General features: G+C 45.8%; 1 protein-coding gene across 1 annotated transcript in view; it reads right to left on the bottom strand.

Moving 5' to 3' along the window:
* slc4a11 (solute carrier family 4 member 11) overlaps positions 1-20914 on the bottom strand; it is a 69941-nt gene that overhangs the window by 23783 nt on the left and 25244 nt on the right. Inside the window, exons 4-8 of the mRNA XM_079286177.1 lie at positions 18856-18899; positions 15430-15658; positions 6212-6293; positions 5354-5477; positions 2606-2815 (exon numbers count right to left, since the gene is read on the bottom strand). Of these exons, the coding sequence (XP_079142303.1) occupies positions 2606-2815; positions 5354-5477; positions 6212-6293; positions 15430-15658; positions 18856-18899 (689 nt within the window). The remainder of the gene's footprint in view (positions 1-2605; positions 2816-5353; positions 5478-6211; positions 6294-15429; positions 15659-18855; positions 18900-20914) is intronic.

Raw genomic sequence — 20914 nt, 5'->3', positions numbered from 1 at the left:
GTGAGACAAGTGTGGACAACGTGAGACAAGTGTGGACAACGTGAGACAAGTGTAGACAACGTGAGACAAGTGTGGACAACGTGAGACAAGTGTGGACAACGTGAGACAAGTGTAGACAACGTGAGACAAGTGTGGACAATGTGAGACAAGTGTGGACAATGTGAGACAAGTGTGGACAACGTGAGACAAGTGTGGACAACGTGAGACAAGTGTGGACAACGTGAGACAAGTGTGAACAACGTGAGACATGTGTGGACAACGTGAGACAAGTGTGGACAACGTGAGACAAGTGTGGACAACGTGCCAGTGACCAGCGCCATCTACAGGCAAGGACAGTTACAGCTGCTGCACATTGACACGTACACCACCGGCAGCCCTCGGTGCTGTAACACCGGGTGTCTTTTCTTCTTCTTTTTATGGATGCTGGCTGTGTGTGTGTGTGTGTGCGTGTGTGTGTGCGTGTGTGTGTGTGTGTGCGTGTGTGTGTGCGTGTGTGTGTGTGTGTGTGCGTGTGGAGGGAGGGGGGGGGGGGGCTTGATCACCAGCTTTTGGCTCGGGTTCGATAAACAAAAGTGTCAGAGAGGAATTACTGTCCACCTGTTTGCCGTTCTGAGCGGTGGATGGAGAGCGGCGACGGGAGGGAGAAACTTCATGGTGTGTCCTTGCGGGTGGTCTGGATGTGGAGACGGTGGTCTCTGTTCTTCACTTCTTTTTCTGTTTCCTCCTGATTTCACCTGCTCACTCTCCCCATCTACCATCCCGTACCCCCCCCCCCCCCCCCCTCCATCCATCTGTCTGCCTCCATGTATCCCTCTTTCACTGAGTGGCACTGAGCCGTTCAAGCCCTGGGATGAACACCGGACAAAATCCTCCACTCTACAAAATAAATAAATAAAAAACACAAGAGGGGAAATGTCTGGGAGCTCTGGCCTGTCACCGGCAACATTAGGAGGAGATGTTGGTCTGGCATTGAGCAGAGCCCCTCTGTGTGTGTGTGTGTGTGTGTGTGTGTGTGTGTGCACGTGTAGCTGAGGGGTGGGGAGCTCTGACAGGACTGTGAGAGATGTAAGGTCATTTGCCCACTGAGGAGGCCTGGCAGGAGTTGATGCTGATTGATTAGGGGGAGAGAAAAGATGGAGGAGTCGAGGCAGCCGAGCAAGGAGGAGAGGAGGTGTGTGTGGGGGGGGGGGGCTCACTCTGTCGGTCCACAACAATGTCCTCACACTTTGGCGGCCACAGCTGTCGCCCTAGGAGGCTGACATTTGGTACGGAGGTCAAGCGTTTGGCTGTGACGTGGACGTAGTCGTCGTGATGTCACCCGTTGGTCTGCGGACTCCCGGTATGAAGACTTGGGTTCGGCGTTTTGGCCGTCGCCATCTTGGATTACAACCGTCAACCAATGAACGGAAGTGACTACAATTGGACTTCGGAGGAGTGACGTAGAGACGCCGTGTACGTCTCTGGTAGAGACCTGTCAATCACTGTGTAGCCCCGCCCCTAAAGCATCCCCTGCTTCATGGTCTGTGTGACTCTAAATGGACCATAATGTACTAAATGAACATCATGCTGTGTTGAAGAAGACTTGAAACTAGAGATTGAGACATAAACTCATGTTTACAATGAGTCGCCCCCTGAAGTTTAAGACACTTCAGCTTTGGGTTCACTCTTCAGAACCGTGTGACGGTGTGTGCTTGCATTCATGCCACGGAGGAGTGGCAGTGAGCGTGGTCTATCGAGTCATACTCTCTAAAACACGCCCACCAGAGGACAAAACTATAGGCGCCACAATATACAACCAAGGGGCTGAAATGCAAAACAAAATGCCTGCAGCTTGCTAAAAATATTAGATTTCCGCACGTCAAAGGACGCTTTGTGTACCAGGGCTGCAGCCGATGGGACAAGTTAGCTGTTAGCAAGCTGCTAGCAAGCTGCTGTAGTTAGCGAATGCACTTGAAAACAAGTGCAAAAGCTAGAACTCAAGTCATACTGTCGAAATACTTTAGCCTAACTTACAGAAATAGCCCAAGACTGACATTTGCACAAAATGCTTGCTGCACACGTAACATGAGCCGTAGTGGAACCCACAGTTCTACCATTCTTCCTGCTGATGCCTCACTTTGCTCTTCTGCTGGCTGTTGTTTGCTAGCAGGCGGAACTGACTAGGAGGCACCTTCACTTAATACAAAGTCAACGGAGAACGATGATTTGTTTTCCCTTCCAGTGTGGGCGGGACTTAATTAAGCTCTGTCCCGATAACAAAAACACCTTCTAACCTGAGTCACAAACTCCTGAAGCGTCCTGTGGGAGGCATCAATGGCTTCAGCTGAGAGTGTGTGTGTGTGTGTGTGTTAATGCACGCGTCAGGAGGAGCGCTGTAAAGAAACGAGGTGTGGGAGGAAGAAGCACACGTAAACTACTTCACATCTGACATTCAGAGGAGCATTAGCGAGTGCTAACCAATCACAAGCCTCGCCTCAGGGCAATGGGACGGACTCGTACATCCAATGGATGAATACACGCTGCTTCAGAATGGGTGGAAATGTGCCTAATCGCTCGATATGCTGCTCACACACACACACACACACACACACGCGCTGCTGCCCACCTTGAGGGGCTTGTGACTGCGGGGCTCGGCCTCCTCCTTCCCCAGAGCGATGGGCTGCTGGTTGGTTGCTGTCAGCTGGTGCCTCTGGAACACCAGCGCCTCCTTGAACTCCTCCTGCGTCTTGGTCTCCAGCAGCTTCTGCCTGAAGGAAATGTCAGAGAAGAGAGTGGCGAACGTCCTGCCCAGCTCCATCGCTGTCTTGGTGCTTTTCTGTGGGAGAGCGTGTGGAGAAGATGGTCCGTTAAAAGAATGAAAGAATCAAAGGCATGTTTTGGTGAACCTGTGATAAAGCCGTGGGAACGAGCTGTAATAACAACAGCTTTCCTTTTTACGCAACGATCAGACACATCAGCATTCATGTGGAGTCATGTTTGTGTCTGATGAATGCTATGAACTTGTGTTTTTGGTCTCCACCAGCTCGTATGCACTCCTCCACTAAAGGAAAATATGTTGCAGTTTAGCTGCTAAAAGTTAAATTTCTGTGTTTGGTAATGGAAAGTGTGTTTTTAGAGCTTTTCAGAGAAAGCAGCTGCCGACTGTGGTGCTAATGAGAGCGGTGAGAGTGAATCAAAGCAGTAAAACCAGAACAACACGCTGCAACGCAGCGGCAAGTCAAGTCTCTACCTCTTTCACATTACACAAGCATTGCATCCATTGTTAATATAGTTGATTACTGCAGCTTTAATTATTGAGTGTTTAATTACTAAGTAATGCTTTCAATTTTCCAAAATTACAAAAATTCAAGAGTAGAAACAGCAAAAAGATGGAGATGTGTGTTGTTGGGGGGGCTTTTGTCCATAATCCCACATCTGTTACAAATAATGCTGTCGCAAGTCAGAGAGCGATGGTGCTCATGTCCTGGGTGCTGTGAGACAGTGTGCCAGGGAAGCCAGGTGGTGTTATAGCAACATAGCAGCTCATTGCGTACAGCAGCAGCTGCAGCAAACAGAACAGTTGAAGCCTTTAAGCTTTGTCACAGTGGTGACTGAAATTCAACCAGAGTTGAGAGAATGATCCTGAATAATCTGAAGGCTCTCTTTCTGCGTGATGGACCTTTAGTCAGACAATCGGGTGAGGAGGCAGCCTCGAAGGCACCTCTGTGAGACTGTGCTTTGAGATACATGCTAACTTCAGCATGCTAACATGCTAGTCAGGAATCATGATAACAAATATAGGGGAAAATCACGGACGTAGCGCAGATGTTTTCTCTCCTGGTGCTCAGGTAGCTTGGCCAAAGAATATTCAAGACAAAAAAACAGAAAAATTACAAAATGACATAAAAAACGTTGTACATGTGCAAAGGTGAAATATTCCTCAGAAGATCTGAAGGAGTTTCTTTCAGGGCGACAGCACATGAACACGGTGAGAAAGAAAGCCACAAATGCTGCAACGCTCTTTAAATGGTGGTTGGTAGAAATGGTCCGCCCGTACCCACGCTAGATTACATACATTTGCCAACCAAAGGAATTCCTATTATCATTATCATCATGCCCCTTCAAAAGAGTCCTCTCTCGCAGATGAATGTCTCTGAGAATGCCATTCGTGGTCGTGATTGCTGCCTGCAGGACTGGCAAGGAGGGAGCTGGACGCATCGGGGAAAGAGCCACGAACGCAGGGCTCATGGGAAAAAACACAAACCAAACAAACATGATGATAGCTGAGGCATCGCTGATTGCCACGCCAACCTCCCGGTGGTTCCACAGTTTGATGGTAGGCCGGTGAAGATGGTGAGCTTTAGGGGACGGCCCCACGCTGAAAGCAGACCCAGCATGAAGAAAGTCCCTTTTTCTGTCCAGCAGAGACGGGGGTTGAGGATTGGAGGTCCAACAATCAGTGCCATCTGAAGATAGGAGAGTGAAGTGTGTGTGTGTGTGTGTGTGTTGAAAGCTCAGGGTGAAGCGGTGGAGGACAGAAGGGTTGAGTGGTTTGATGGGAGAGTGTGTGTGTGGCACAAGGCACACTAAACACTGAGGCGCTGGATTGAGTTCCGTTCAACAGGCCGTTGGCTGCTTCCCGTGATTCATTGAATTATGCGGCACATCAGCAGAAGCTGGTTTGTGTTTTCTTGTTGTCCTTTACTTACAATTACAGAAAACATTTTGTGAGCTGTCACAACAGGCTCTTGTTTTTAACATGTGCTGATTAGCGTCTTCAACAGACACATCAGGTTTTTGGAAGCATGGAGACATAAAATCTGTTGAAGCCATTCCGTGCATGTTGGGCTAAAAATATGCAAAAGCAGAAAATGTCCTCGGTTGCATCCAGAACTGAGCTTGCGGGTCAGAAAAGTAAACTGAATTGGAGTCATGGCAGGCGGCTGGCTGCACCTGCATTTGCAAGAGCGCACTTTTTTTTAATAAATCAAAAACTGTTGAACTAAATATACATTTCCTTTTAAATACAGTAGCTGGAAGCGGAGCGGGAGGCAGGGTATGCAAATGATCAATTAGTTGTGCGATGGCAGCGGGATGCGTTGTTCGTATGGTTGAGTTGGACTTCACAGCTGACAGATTCAGGCGAAGATGAGAGAAAAGACTGGCAGTGGAAATGAAAGAAACATCTCTTCACAGCAATTAACTGAAGGAATTAATTCACAAACAAATGCAGAAGATGATAAAAAATAGAAGAAAACATAAATTCATGAATGAAATATGAAGAAATATAAGAAACAAGTGGGCCTTAAATGCCTCAGTGATCCACCACAGTCACATACATCTCATATCAGTTCCAGCCTCCGGGGGCAGTTACCATTTTGAGCGGGGCCAGGATCAGGATGACATAGCGGACCTCGCAGCAGTTCTCCCCCCAGTTCTGTGACCTCTCCAGGCGGGAGATGCACACGTGACGCCTCTGGAGGTACTTCACGTTGCAGCTGGAGCGGAGAGGCAGAAGGAGGAGCTTTTATAAATGTCAACGCCTCGCCTCACCAGCAGCGCCTTCATTTCCATATATTAACACCTCGCTCTCTCTCTCTCTCTCTCTCTCTCTCTGCAGCAACAGGGAGACAGTATTCATAAATGTGCTGCATAAAAACACTCACATGCACGCGCGTGTGACTGTACGTGCACATGGACAGATCTCGCACACGCATTCCTGTAGTTCTCACAGTTGGATGGAAGTGCATTTCATACAAACATGACATTTTTTTGTAATATTCTATCAGCGTCTGATCTATGTCGGGTGATTATCTTTGACACAAGTTCCTTCATTGTTCTGTCTACAAAATCTAAAAAATATATCGCGTTAAAAATGCCCTCAAACCTTCACCTGTTCTTCAAAGAACCATTTAAAGAGTATTATTCTGATTTCATCTTATTTTACAATGCGTTTCTTTTGCACTTTGTGTCTTTGCACTTTATTGCCGTGTGGATGGAATGTGCTATAGAAATACATGTTTTGCCTGAGCAACCGTCACAAACCCCAAAATATTACATTTTATACAAACTGATGTCAAAGAGACACAAACAAATTCTCTTTTACGTTTGTATTTCTGCTAATTAAATAAAATCAATCAATCAACACAACTGTTGATGAACTATTCTGTCGACGTTTGAACGACGGACTAGTCTGTCACCGCGGACACACATGCAGAAACACGTGACTCACAGGATGCAGAGCCAGGACTGCTGGTACTGGATCCCGGTGGCGGTGGCCGTCACCCCCTGGATGGTCTCAGACAGCAGGTGGACTGTAGGGGAAAGGTCAGAGGTGAAACACAAGTCCAGTTTGTTCCTCTCAAGCTCTCCTCTCGTCTGCTCCACCGGCAAATGTATCTCAGCTGTCCTCCAATGTATGGTTCCATTACCGCATCATATTTAAACATCAGTCTCTGGTTCCTGTTGTCTAATGGTGTCTGCCAGACGGGAGTCTGGAGCCTTATCTGCGGGGCCAAGCTCCTCGATATGATGTCTACATCAGAAGTGTCTAACAAGCTGGCTGTCTGTGCGCAAACGCCACGACACAAACTAATGACGATGTCCGTCCCACCGCAGACAACACCAACGCTCATGTCCACGGATAAAAGCCAAACACATTTCATTCTGCTGCATGTTTACGCAGAACGAACACGGCCGTCTCGGGACTCAGCGGAAACCAGCTCGCTGCTTCCTCACAGGAGGAATCTCGCCTCCGACTTCTCACGCTGAGACTGATGAATAATTGTGTTCTGGGGGATATTCTACAGCGGCTATCCCAAAAACCCCTCGACGAGCATCAGCTCGCAACGCCCTCTTCTACTCATCGGTACCAAGAGATGATAATAATAACACATGTTATTGATATGGCGCTTTGAGATGACAGGCTGGAGATGTTTGGTGTTGTGAGCAGCGGGGACGACCCTTTCCATACGGCTTCTCCCGTTCTGTGCTGCCTGCCTGTCTCTCCATCACTCTCCCTTTCTCTCTCCGCCGTCTCATCAATAAAGTATCCGCCATTCATGGCAGAGAATGATGCGCGTCACCATGACAACAGTATCACAGTGCTCAAGGAGTGAGGAAGGGAAGGGAGAATCAGAGAGAGGCCGACGAGAGAGAGAAGTGAGAGAGGCGGGAGGAAAAGAAAGGATCAAGGGAGATGAAATAAAGGGAAGGAGAGAGACGGGAGTGGGAGGAGACATGCAGAGAGGAAAACAGAGAGCAGAAACAGGAGCAAAGAAGGACCGAGGGGATGGAAACAACCACAAATCACACAAAAAATAAAGAACGGGACAAACAAGAAGGAAAATGAGAGCGAGGCTCGATGAAAAGCAGAGCGGGAGGGGAGACAAGAGGGAGGGAACGGACAGAGACGTAAAGGAGATTCAATTCAAGTAGCAGCAGTAAGCCTGACAGCCATGTAATAATCAGAAAACATCCAATTTCTCATTGACGTCAGGAAAGAGAGGATGGGAGAGAGAGAGAGACACAGACAGAGGGATAGAGAGACAAAAAAAGATGAAACGATAAGGAGAGGAGGAAATGAGGACGGAAAAGAAGGAGAAAGCCAAGTGAAGACACGAAGGACACAGATGGAGAGAGGAAGACGATCTTCCATACCGACGGGCGAGAGAAGCTAACGCTGCTAGCCTTCAGATGACAACCACTTCCATATTTGTCTTTTGTGCCACTTGTGTTTTTTACAGTGTGAGCGACTGCTTCAACAGCATGAATACTGTCAGTTCATACGAACACTCTGAATATGCAAATTCAGAAGGCCTCCATGATCAATGTATACGACTGGAGGATGTCACATCTTGAAATGTGAAGTTGCATCCTGGACCACGATTGGCTTCCAACATTGCTGTGATGTCACAACATCCTGCATCCTATACGGACGCGTCTTTCACTTTAACAGATGAGTGTAAAACAAAAACCCTGCGTTCTGGTGTCAAACTCTGCACGAACGTCATTCTGCACTGAGGAGCTCACGTCTCCAAGCGAAGAAGACAAAGCTCAGATCTGAGCGGGACTTCAAAGGCAAATACAAACAATCAATATGTCTCCTGAGGGAGAGGTCGTTCCCACCTCCTCCCGCTCACCGGCTGCTGAACACAACTGATTGTGTCTGACGTCACCCTCCACCCCCCCAATCTGCTCTGTACATCACGTGTGGGACATTGTGATCGGGCTCTCATCACCAGCGAAGGTGAACAAACCTGCCTGTTAGAGGAGAGGAAGCGCGTGTTGCTGATGCGATCAAGTGGGAGACTAATTCAGACATGCACGTTGATACGCGTCAGTTATGTGAAGGTTCTGCACCGTTTCTTCAGCTTTTCATATGCAAACACCGCTGTTCCATACACAGACACAGAGACAGAGACACAGAGACAGACACAGACAGAGAGACAGAGACAGACAGACACAGAGACAGACACAGAGACAGACAGACACAGAGACAGACACAGAGACAGACAGACACAGAGACAGAGACAGACACACACAGAGACAGACACAGACAGACAGACACAGAGACAGAGACAGACACAGACAGACACAGAGACAGACACAGACAGACACAGAGACAGACACAGACAGACACAGACAGACACAGACAGACAGACAGACAGACACACAGACAGACAGACACAGACATGGCAAAGAGATGCTCACATGCAGCACATCAAATGTGACAAACTTCAATGGAAAGTGATGAAAACGTATGAGGCTGGATGGGCCCCTTTGATCTGTCCTGAATTTTTGGTGAATTATTTTCAGCTGCATTATTCACACGGTTCGGTTGGAAGACAGATTGCAATTTCTGCAAATCATGCGAGGAAAATGAAGTCTGTCACAAACAAGAGAGACGAATCAATGGACGCGCTTTAAAGCAGTCACAAAGAAAAGCAGCGATGTTGATGTTTCTTTTGGCTGACGTGCCGGTCGAACATCAGCGGCAGATAAATCCACAGAGACGCGTGGACGAAAAGAAAACACAGAGATTCACCGATGCTTTGTCAGCGTGTGAAAGGAGACGTGTTACATTATGACCTGCCAGCGAACACACACACACACACACACACACACACACACACACACACACACACACACACACACACACACACACACACACACACACACACACACACACACACACACACACACACACACACACACACACACAGGGGAATGATTGGTTTCCTTCAAAGCGTGGATTGTGGAGGGCACTTTGAAGGAGGTGATTCAAATACAGGAAGGATCCATACAGAAGACGAAACACTTCCTGTATATTAGGAACCCATGCAGCACACGGCAAGCAGAGGGCCACGAGGACTGGGTCAGTGAAAACCTGGTCATAGAGAGCTCGTCAACTCTGATCCTCTACTCGCTTGCATAAAAAACTAATTTCACTAAAGGGAAATAAACCAACATGGAAATAATATCAGTCAAGTGCTGCAGATATACGATCAGCTACATTCGAGTTACATCAATTTCCAGAGCATGCCAAGGACATGGAATTCACACAGAGCCAGCATTCTGTTTTGGTTTGTACTTTTTCACAGGATTTTGCATTAAAAAGAAGAACTGATAACATGAAGGAGGGAGAGGGCCGTTGATTTGAGGGGCAGCTGAAGAGGCATCGATATCTGTGACACGGGAGGGATTGCTGGCGTCTGTAATCATTTGATGACTCAATGGATCGACCCAGTCCCGAGCGTGGAGAGGGAACACAAGCGGCACACTGATGGCGATGATTGGTACAGAAGCACACCACTGATTGCAGCCTCGTGGCGGCCGACGCTGACATTTTCATCCAATTAAGCACAGCTTACCGTCATCAAAGAAAACGAAAGCTTGAGACTCGTCTGCATGGGGAGAAGGAGGGAGAAAGAAAAGCAAGAGGAGAAACCAGTTCAGTCACCTTCTGTTCCGGTCAGCAGGCGAGCAGTCGAAGATTTTACACAAACATACGCAAAAGACCGACACACACACACACACACATAGAGAGACTGTTAACCGGCACACACATGGACATCTCCGCTGAACAGAAGCTTCATTTCCTGCCCTCCTCTTTACCTCATGCATATTAAATATCATGTTCCAGAGAAAATCCCTCAATGTCTCGCCTGCGTTGGGCGCTGAGAGATCTCATCTTGATTACCGTCTACAGCACATGTGTCAAACTCAAGGCCCGCGGGCCGAATCCGGCCCGCCACCTCATTTTATGTGGCCCGCGAATCCGCCAGCAAAACAAAAATTAAAAAAAGATTTTTTTTTATTTTGGTTTTTGGAAAAATAATAAAAAGTTAGACTTGAAAATAATGGTCGAAATTATGAGATAGAAAGTTGAAATGATGAGACAGCATGTTGTCTGTGTACCGACATTAAAACTATCACAACAGGTGGACAGGAGAGGCAACAGCCCGAAAAGAGGTTTTCCAACAATTGAAAAAGATCCACAAATAATCCCAAAATGTCCACGAAGAGAAACATTGATGCAGAGGGAAGAAAATGTAATGAAAGATGTGAAAGTGAATACATGTTTGTGCTTCGAGGAGAACAACGGGTCTGTCTTCTGTGTTATGAGGCGTGTCGGTGATGAAGGATACAATTCACGTCGGCATTTTGACACCAAACACGGAGCTAAATTTAGCCTCCGAGAAAAACATCAAACTGTCCAAGAATTAAAAGGCAGACTGCAATCACAGCAGAATATATTTACACAGCTACAGCCCAGTGCATGCTGAAGGTATGTGAGCAGAGCTCCGACCAGATACAGACTTTTACAAATGTCAGTTTGTGAAGAAACACCATCGCAGACGAGTTGATGAACTAGCAGCAATCTAACAACACAGCTAGCTAAGAGACGAGCAGGTACTTGTGTTTGTAATGAACTGTTGATGAAAGCACAGACAACACGGATACATCATCTATCATGTTCATCAGACCTGACTCTCAGTGAGCAGCTCTTGGATGAAGCTGCATGCACAGGACGACGACAGGGAGGAACATTAGTGATGCAGAGAGGTGAACAAACAGCTTTGAACAAAGTTAATGTCAGAACTTGTGTTTGATATTTGTCTTTGTTATTTTCTTTAATAGTTTGATCTTTGATAGAGTCATGTGGGTTTCTGAACCCTCCATTAAAATGATTTATGTTATAATAACAGAAATGTCTTTAAATATCATTTTTCATTTATATAACTGCATGTACAATATGTTTACACTTAAATAAACAATAATCAAATGCAGAGAGAGTTATTTACCAACATGTTAGGAGAAGTTAGTGATACAGTCTTACAGTTAACCGGCCCTTTGAGGGGCCGTGATGCTGATGTGGCCCAGAGTGAGATGAGTTTGAGACCCTGATCTACAGGCTGTGTTATCACTGATGGCGGTTACAGAGAAACCCCGAAGACGACAGTGAGGAAGAGATCAAGATGAGGAAGAAATGACATGTATTTATATTTCCCGTGGTAAAGAGCTCGAATTAATGGCTTCAATTTAGTATTCTGATCATTCCCGCAGAACGCTACAGAGAGACGTTCACAGTGAAAAGTCTGCCGCCGGCCTGGAAAAGAAACAGTATTATGACAGAGAAGGCAAAGTCGTTGATTCTAAAACACACAGCAGCTTTTGTTTCATGTTGAGTGAATCACATGCATCTGCACAAAGTATGGTGTTCAAAAATTATAATTAGCTGTTAAATCATGAGCGTGGGACTGTTTTTCTGTTTGATTTGAGTGATAAAAAACTCAAACTAAATTACACAGGAGGATGAAGCAAATGGAGGCAAAGTGAAGAGCCAGTGGGATCGATGGAAGGTGACATGAAGGTGCAGTCATCACAAACAGCATCGAGAAGAAGAGAGGGAAATACAACGATAGAGAATTATGACAGAAATATTGACACATTGTAAGCACCACCATCATCTCCAGCGTCCGAACATGATGGTTTAGTGTTATTCTTTGAATTAATAGAGGCTGAAGTCACATCATTATGCATTGCATCATCAGCAATGCTGTGTGTTGCATGTGGCGTCGAATCCCAAGACAAAAGTGAACCCAAAGAAAGCAGCACACGTTGTAGCAGGACGAAGTATCTCTGTGGGCTTTTCATCTTTTGGTCCATTTCTGTAATTCTCCGTTGTCACTGTGCTGTTATCATCTCGTTATCTCACAGCTGTGCAGCATTACACGCCACGTCAGCCGGTCCTGCTCTCTGCCGTGTCGCCCGGACTGAGCGCAGATACGGCAGAAATGAATACCTGAAGAGATGTGCGCCGCCGATAACATGCTCACGTGCAATATGAACGTATTCCCCCGTGAAGAGCCTTTGCTCATCCTCCTGGAGATCCCCCCCCCCCCCCCCCCCCAGCACTGACGCATGTTACTCTGAGTGAAGGGAAGGATTTTTAAGATGAGGAGTCCATCTTTTGAAGTGGAGAATATTTATTTTAAAAGAATGAACAAAACAAGATAGAAATGTCAGACTGAGCCGAATCCTTCTGCTCATTCTCGGTATATTCTCTACGTTACATGCCTCTGCAGATGTTATTTAACAGCTGGTGGTGCTTCTCATTTTCCTGTTTCAAACTGTAAATCTTTGTCATCCCTATTTGCTGCATGATTGTGGAATTGTTACATCATCTGCTGTGCAATTAATTATCAACGACTTCTCATCTGCTGTTCCTTATTGCTTCTGCTGCAGCGAATGCGTTTCCCCAGCTGATTTTAAACAGCTCTCCTCCCTGCCCTTGTTTTTGAGAGAATCTTTAGTTCATTAATAACTTTGACACGGATGCACACGTAATGACTGCAGGATGCACCGATACCACTTTACTCAGACCGGTACAAGTACTTATATCGGTACTTGCTGATAGCGAGTAGCCCACCGATATAAGAACTAAATCTAACGAGTGTAACACATGAAATATACAAACAGAACACAGTTTTCAGTCGGGATGTTGATAATCAACAGTTTAACCGGAAAATAAATATTGTGACCGATTAATGTGCTCTAACAGTTAAAAGAGGGGCGGCTTGTCGCTTCAGCTAACAGCTGGTCCACCTTAAAGGTCAGTCCACCTTAAGTGAGCCTGAGCCAGAGTTGTCGCTAGCTTCTGAGCTAACCCTCTTCACTTCAAGGCCTGTGTCTTGATTATTATTATATTGTAGTTTATGGCCTCAATCTCTAGTTTCTTCAATACAGCATGATGTTCATTTAGTACATTATGGTCCATTTAGAGTCACACAGACCATAAAGCAGGGGATGCTTTAGGGCGGGGCTACACTGTGATTGACAGGCCTCTACCAGAGACGTATACACGTCCTTCGTCACTCCTCCGCTGTCCAAATATGGTCACTTCCATTCACCGGTCGCCAAAAGCCAAGATGGCGACAATCGTAATCCAAGATGGCGACGGCTGAAGTTGGGTGACGTCACGGCGACTACGTCCACTTCTTGTACAGTCCGTTCTTGAGGAGTTGTCGCATTTATTCACCGACAAATAAACTGTACACGCTGCACTGCTCCGTTCTCAGCTGAGACATGAGTCATAACTTCCTCATCATCTAAAATAGAGCAACACAGTGTTCTGTTGTGCTTCTGCTCCCATTGAAGTGCTATTCTATGATAATGTGGTCAACCAGCTGTAACTATTGCTCAACTATTGCTCAACGGTCGATTATTGTTAATCATAAAGTATCACCAGTATCATCATTTTCCTTTGTTTTTCTACGTTGCTTTATTCAATTCTAACATCCAGTGCAACCCCTGAGTGCTCAGATTGATTTTCCACACACACCCAGACCTGTGCAGGAAGCCTTGTTTTTGTCAAGACAGCCACAAAGAGAAGAAGAAGAGAAACGTCTCTTCTGTGGCCTCTGAGTGGGCTGTTCTGGGAGAGAAACAGTCAAGCAGCCACAGCGTGAGAGTCTCAGGGAGCCATTTGAAAAGCTCAGTGAGTGATCGATGACAGAAGTCAATTATCACCTTGCGGACCTGTGAGCGTCACCCACCGCCCGCCGCTGACTACCCATCAACACCGGCGGACACCAGCCGAGCCAGACGGGAAACCACTGGAGAGGGAGTACAGCACAGAGAGGCCTTCCACCACCGCGAGCTCCATGCTCCTCCAGTGGGGAGGAAACCCTCCCGTGTTCTCATCTTCAAACCTTCAGCAGACGTTTAACAGGAACACATTTATAGTTCTTCAATTCTGCGTGACGTCAGCGGAAAATAAATCGTTACTTTTGTGAATGCGGCGTTCAGTGCAGCCGGGGAAGAGAGCGAGGCTTCAACAATGGCGACGCGCTGTTCTGTAAGAGGGCGGCTTGCTGCTGCTCTCGTGGTCGGAGGAGATTCACCTTCAACCAAGAGGCTTTGCTGCTCACACAAAAGGACCCGGCTGATGTGAAAGGGATCCGGAAGCCGACACATCATGACCACGCATTGGAGAAACTGTAGTACACTTCAGACATGAACGTATGCATCACAAGAGAGTACGGGGTGCATATCTAACATACTGTAAGGGACAATAAAGCTGAGCTTCTCATGTCAAAAAATGTTAAAATATATCACCATGAAGCTTCCCCAGTGGAACACTCACATTAAGACTGTTCTTTTTTTAAACTTTTGTGAAATGGAATGTCTAAATATGCAAATGAGGCATTATCTAACACTAACTTTTGGTGAATTTAGGAGAGATCTACAGAGATCTACAGATAAATAGACAAAGTAGAACGGTAAACACCTAAATGTATATTTTGGATCTTTTCTTTCCACGAGTCTGAAAGAAGACAGAAGCTACCCTTGAGTTAAAGTGTCAACCTGCTTTAAATGACTTGAATCTGTGAAAAGAATAAACCAAAACATCTCAAGAACATTTTCTAGTTGTCTGAAAAACACTGAACTACCACCATGAGTGACAGTAACACAGGATGAGAGCGCTCTGATGATCATGTGTGTTGTTCTCCGTGGCGCAGTAAAATATCAAAAGAAGAATAAAACGTGTTTATCTTGTGCACTAAAGTGGAAGATAACCACCGGACAGCTTTCCTGGGGAACGTTTGATGTCTGCACATGTGGACAGTTTCTATTTGTGTCCACTTGAAAGAAGCTGAGGGGCGAATGGACAGATTCAAACATCACAAACTCCGCTTTGGGTCTTAAAAGCTTCGTGAAGCATTCTCGAGTCAGTCTGACAATTCTGCTCCTGAGCCGGAGGTGAAGCAGGTGTTGACACGTGCAGACGTTGGCTGTTTGCAGGTCAGGTGTCGGATGGTCTTGGTCTGATTGTGGGCTCACACAGACGGTACGAGTTCTCCGTCTTATCGTGTTCTGTGCGGCTGTATTTGTTTTCACACACGTGCTGGTTTATACATGCATGTCGACAGGTTCACTGCTTACCGTTGAGCTGCTGAGCTCCTGCGTCTGTGAAAAGCATGCTCATCACCTCCTCGAAGTTGCAGCTGGGCTCGGAGGAGTTGCTGTCCTGGCCCACATGGTGCAACATTCTCTTCAGGACGTCGTCCAGGGAGGCCGCGGTCTCGTCCAGCAGGATGGTGGCCCGGGCCAGGAAGCCGTCCAGGTCCCGGTGAGCCCGAATCTCCTCCTCAAAGTTCATCAGCTTCACATACTGCGGGAGAAGACGGGAATTCTTTCAGTCAGAAGTCTCATTTGAGATTTCTGTGCTGATGATGCCAGTCAGTGTATTTGTAAAGACTGGAAGGCTTTGTCAAAATGCATCTGTTGGACCAAAGGCATGCAAATCCTTTCACATACTTGTTGAAATGTGTCTTTGGTTTGGACTATCCTACATCCTACTGTCCCCGACATGCTGACGTGTTGATTCGGCTGTGATGTCTCTGATTTTGCATTTGGAGAAGTTAAGACTACAAAAATGTGCCTGCGAAGCGAACTCATTTTTAGCTCATATTCTTTAGAAGCATACGTAGTTATCAGAGGTTTTAACCACAAATGGTATATGTATGTATGTGTATGTATCATACACTATTTCTATGTATTTTCTCGTTAAATTGTTCTATAAAATGACCTGTTCTCAATGTTCAACTTTGCTAACTTCTTGACCAGATCTCCATCGCAAAAGAGATTTTATCTGGTTGAATAAAAAAAGAAATATCCGGAGCGTCATCTTTCAGGAGGAGTTAATGGAACATTTCAAAGGACAATCACATATTTTCTTTATTTCAATAAAGCTGGACAGACGCTGCAGCGATTACATCTCATTTGAAGCTCGGTTGACTACAACTACTTTTAGAATCGTTGTTTCATGTCAGTTGAAGTCCCAGAACCAGATCAGAGTAACCAGATCAGTAAATCTACTGATTCACTCGATCAAGGTTCTGGCTGTGAGACGGTCCTACAGAGTTCTGGCAGATCATGAAGTCTGTTCTAAATCAACACATTGGAGAAGTGGAGCCAGAGAATCAGGATCCCAAAATCACCGTTGTAATGTTATGACACGAACTTATGTCATGTGATCCAGCAGGTGTAGTGACACAGCTTCCAAAATACACAGGACCACATGGGCAGTCAAACAAAAAGCATTTCTATGAGCAAACCACTCAGACTGGGCCGAAGTGTGAAAGTGCCCAGTACCCACCCCCTCTCAGCCTTTTATTGTCCGTTTTTTAACTAGCAGCGCACAAAACAGATGCTTCACCCGTTGAAAGCTCGTCAAGATTCTCCCAGTGGAGTCTGAGGCTCACCTGAGAGAAGAACACAGCTCGATTAAGAGCCCGGACACCCACCAGTCCGCCGGTGCATTGATCGCGTGATTGACAGAAATTCTGCAGATGAGTGGGTTCCCTGCTGTTCTTTTGTTCATTATTGTGGAAGACGAGCGCTGAGTCCGTGTCTCGAGTCTTTGAAGCTATTTGTGTACGGAGCTCTATAAATACATTTGATTTGTTCGTGCGGGCACTTTGGGGTTTGGTTTGGCTTCGGGGTCAAGTGCTTCAAGAGGTGTAAATTGCAAAATAACTTGCTGCTATTTCAAGATGTATTCTGGTCAGATGAGCAGTGAGTGGTGTTGCAGTCCACACTGTATGTGCTGGACAGAGCATTCGGGGAAATCTTTCATTCTAAGGAAATGCAGATGTGGCAGAAACCTTACCATGATAAAATGAATTCTAAATAAAGACCACTGCAAGTAATACATCCACGACAAGTGGGAAAGTGAGGATGTGACCATGTGACAAAAAACCAGAAGGAGAGTGAGAACCAACAGGAGCGTGAAACAGAACGGAGAGATCAGAGAGTAGAAGCAGGAAGAAGGACGGGCGTGTACTGACGACATGGAGCTCCTTCAAACAATGCCCTCTGGCCGCCGCTTTATCTGCAGAATGGTTCCTAGAATCACACTTCGTTTGATTCGTTTGAAGGATCTACGTAGAAACGACTGACATATTAAAGCGGGTTTATATTCTCACTGTACACGACACCGGCTGCTTTTAGTGCTCACTGGTGCTGTTCAGCCTTTACTGGAAAATTGCAACGAACGTCTTACTTTCATTATCAATTAATCTGCCAATTATTGTCACAATTCATTGATGAAATATCAGAAATGACTCAAAGATGCCCATCATAATATATTACAAAGTGACATCTTTAAAAGTCTTGTTTTGTCCAACCAACAGGCCAAAACCTCAAAGTATTCACGAGCAGTGACGGGTTAGCTTTTTTCATTGTGTAAAAATGACAATTTAGTTTATTATCAGACACAATAGACTAATCGCTGAGCGAGGGGTTGATTCACAGGGCTGTATATGTCCGTATGACTTCATGAGTATTAATCCAGATGTTAACTGCTTCACTCATGGATCTCATCAACTCACAGAGGTCACAGAATGTGCTGCTTCCAGACAGATATTCCAAAATGTAAACGCTCAGAGAGTGAGAAGCATCGTCTCAGTCGTGAGTCGGAAGTTTTTGAGTCTAATTTGAATTTTGACATTCCACCAAAATTGTCTTTTATCTTAATAACATTCCATCAGAACAACTGCTGAGCAACCGCTGTGGCATTGCTCAAACACAGGAGCTCCAACACGGGACAATGCGAGCAGAGAGGCGTGAGAAGGTACTCGCACTGACAGCAGAGCCATTCAGCTGTCACATCTTACAGACATTGGATTGCTTTTTACAGACCTCAGCGTGCTGTGGACTGTGCGCTGGTGAGCTGTGGACTGTTCCAGTATGTAGAGCATATAAGTGATACTCATGACTCAGCCGAAAGAGCTCCGTAAAAACATCCCCAGATGTGATGAAGCTTAGTGAAGTCACTGTCTATGACTAAGGAAGATCAAGAATGGATAATTCATGGATAAAAACGTACGCTTGGTCAGTGGCTCACGTGGGAGACGTTTGCCTTCAGAAATCTCCTTCAGGCAGCGAAACCTCTTAGTTCGGTTTAGGAAAAGGTCAAGTTTGGGTGAAGTGCTTCACGGTCACGGAAGCAAAATGAAATAGATAAAACAAAGACTGGACACAATATACAAGCGGGACAGTTACAACATGTTACCTTAAGTCCCATCTGAACAGATGGGTGTTCAGCTGCTTTTTCAAAGAGCTTATCGTGAGACTATGAAATAGCTTTGGGGCAGACGGACAGTCCCTTTTCAAAATAAACTTCCAATGTAGGTTCCAGATCTGAGATGTTGAGTTTAAATCTTGTATCCGGAGTCAAATTTCCTCTACAGATCAATTAAGATGGCTGCACTCATTATCGGCAATGTGCCAAGTTCCCCGACTGCCAAACACGTCCTTATCTTTCAAATAATAATATCTCATACACTCAGTGGATATGTAGCTTACCCGTCTTGATGTGTTCAGCAACACGCAACCAGAGTCGTCAGCGTCTGAGGAGAAACCAAACATGAGGTGCAATTAGACGATCAAACTGTGCCATAATACAGCATCATCATAAACTCTATGACTGCAATACATAAAGATTGTATGTATTGTAGTGATATATCTCTAATATTTGCTGTCAGCAGAAAATTCATCGTTGGAGCAATTTTGACGTCTCGCCTCACTTCAATCAATAAACACAGGTACGACACAGTGAACCCGCATCGAACAAAGTCGTATCGAAAACATACGGTTGGTGAAAGCGTTGATGGTGAACTGTGAGAAAGAAGATGCACATTGTGCTTCAGAGCATAATCAGCATTTGTACATTGGATTTTCACCTTATGTCTCAAAAATAAACACCTGCAGCCACGCCCTCATTTCTGCATCTCTGTTCTAATAATCACAATCTGACCAGAATGTAAAACTAAAGCTCTAATCTGCCCGGTAACCGCCACTAAAAATAAGCATACTGCCCTGAAATGAAGGCATTCTATGTCTGTACAGCAAGCAGACCAAAGCTGGGAATGTGGTGTTCATGGTCGGGCCCTTTAACTTTGTCTTCCGTTTTTGAAACAGTGTACAAGCATTTGCTTTTGTTGAATTTGAATATTACAAGCTCAAATGCTTAACTTTGCCTAATGTCCTGTATTTACATTTGAAAGCATGTTCTAACAAACCATCATCGATGGTGCAAACTCTGAAATAAAGATATATAAAAACAACCACTCAGCAGTAAAGAGAGCCTTTCTTTCTCAAAGCGTCTGTAAACGCTCTCATTGAACAGGGACTGGAGCTTTTCTGCTTTTAATAATAATGCTCTGGTTTAATACGCAGGTCTGTGGAGGCGAGCGCTCGCATACAGTAAAGCTCTGGATTTCCCCAGTGCTGGAAGAAAAAAAGGGAAAAGCTTTTATGTTGGAAAACAATACGGGGACAAAGCGAAGGAAGGAGGTTTCAACACGGTGCAGTCCTTAACCAGCACTCAGTACCCTGCTGACCCTGCTGTACCCAGTACCCTGCTGTTAGGTTACCATGGGCTTCCCTCCTCTGCTCCACGTGATGCTCTACGACTCCTTCTGGAGATCAAGCTGCGCTTACCTCTCTCAGCGATGGTAAAGCACAAAAAACAAGCCAACGAGCCTTACGAAAGCACTGGCATATCAAAACATCAATAATCCAGCCACAAGTCAACATGTTTGAGTGTTGAGGGGGAAAATGAGGGGGGGGGGTGAGCTTTGATCGCCACACTTAACACCGTGCCATCATCAAACCCTGCAGGCAGTGCTGGGAGACAGAGAGCCCAGGCTATGGGGGAGCTGGGGGGGGGGGGGGGGCACGGGTCGTGTGCAGTGGATTTGGCTCATCAAAGCCTCACAATCAAAAAGCACGGCTGGGTTGATCCGCTCCCAGAGGGGAGAGCGAGCCGCGGCTCTAATTGCTGTCAGGCTGCAGCCGTGAGGAGATATTCATGTATTCATGTCAGATTAGCCCAATGATCTCCTCCTGCTAATGGCCTCCTGTATGTCTCATGTACGGTGTGGCTTCATTAAAGTAGCAGGAGCTTCAGGGTTTAAGGATTAGGGAGAGGAAGTGTTCAAATATGACTTGGTTTGTGTCCCTACTCGGTTCTCTATTTGATCAATGCCGCTCTACGACTGTTGATTACTTTCAGTCGCCACAAGTGTGATGTCATGTCAGAAAGAGGTGTTGTATTGTTTCAGTCAGGCTGCAGGGCGGTGACTGAGAATGGTGGAATTACTGTGTGATAGGAAAACATCTCAAGTGTCCTTGGGCCGGAGCTGGGCGGTGTGTTTGAGACAGTATATGCATTTCAAATATGTGTTATGAAATAAGGAAGTAATTGGTTTGGTAGTGTCGAAAAATAAATAAATTTCACTTTCATAATACTGAGAATCAGTGGAGCTGGTGGAACATGTTCTCTGTAGGGCTGAGCCACAATCCAATCAATGTCAGCAAACATCCCAGAATGATTTAATGCAAAAACATCAAGGTATCAAAC

This window comes from Melanostigma gelatinosum (genome assembly GCF_949748355.1).
Source record: "Melanostigma gelatinosum genome assembly, chromosome: 16".
NCBI classification, from domain to species: Eukaryota; Metazoa; Chordata; class Actinopteri; order Perciformes; family Zoarcidae; genus Melanostigma; species Melanostigma gelatinosum.
Note: the sequence above shows the minus strand (reverse complement) of the source record. Positions and strands in the feature narration are given on the sequence as shown.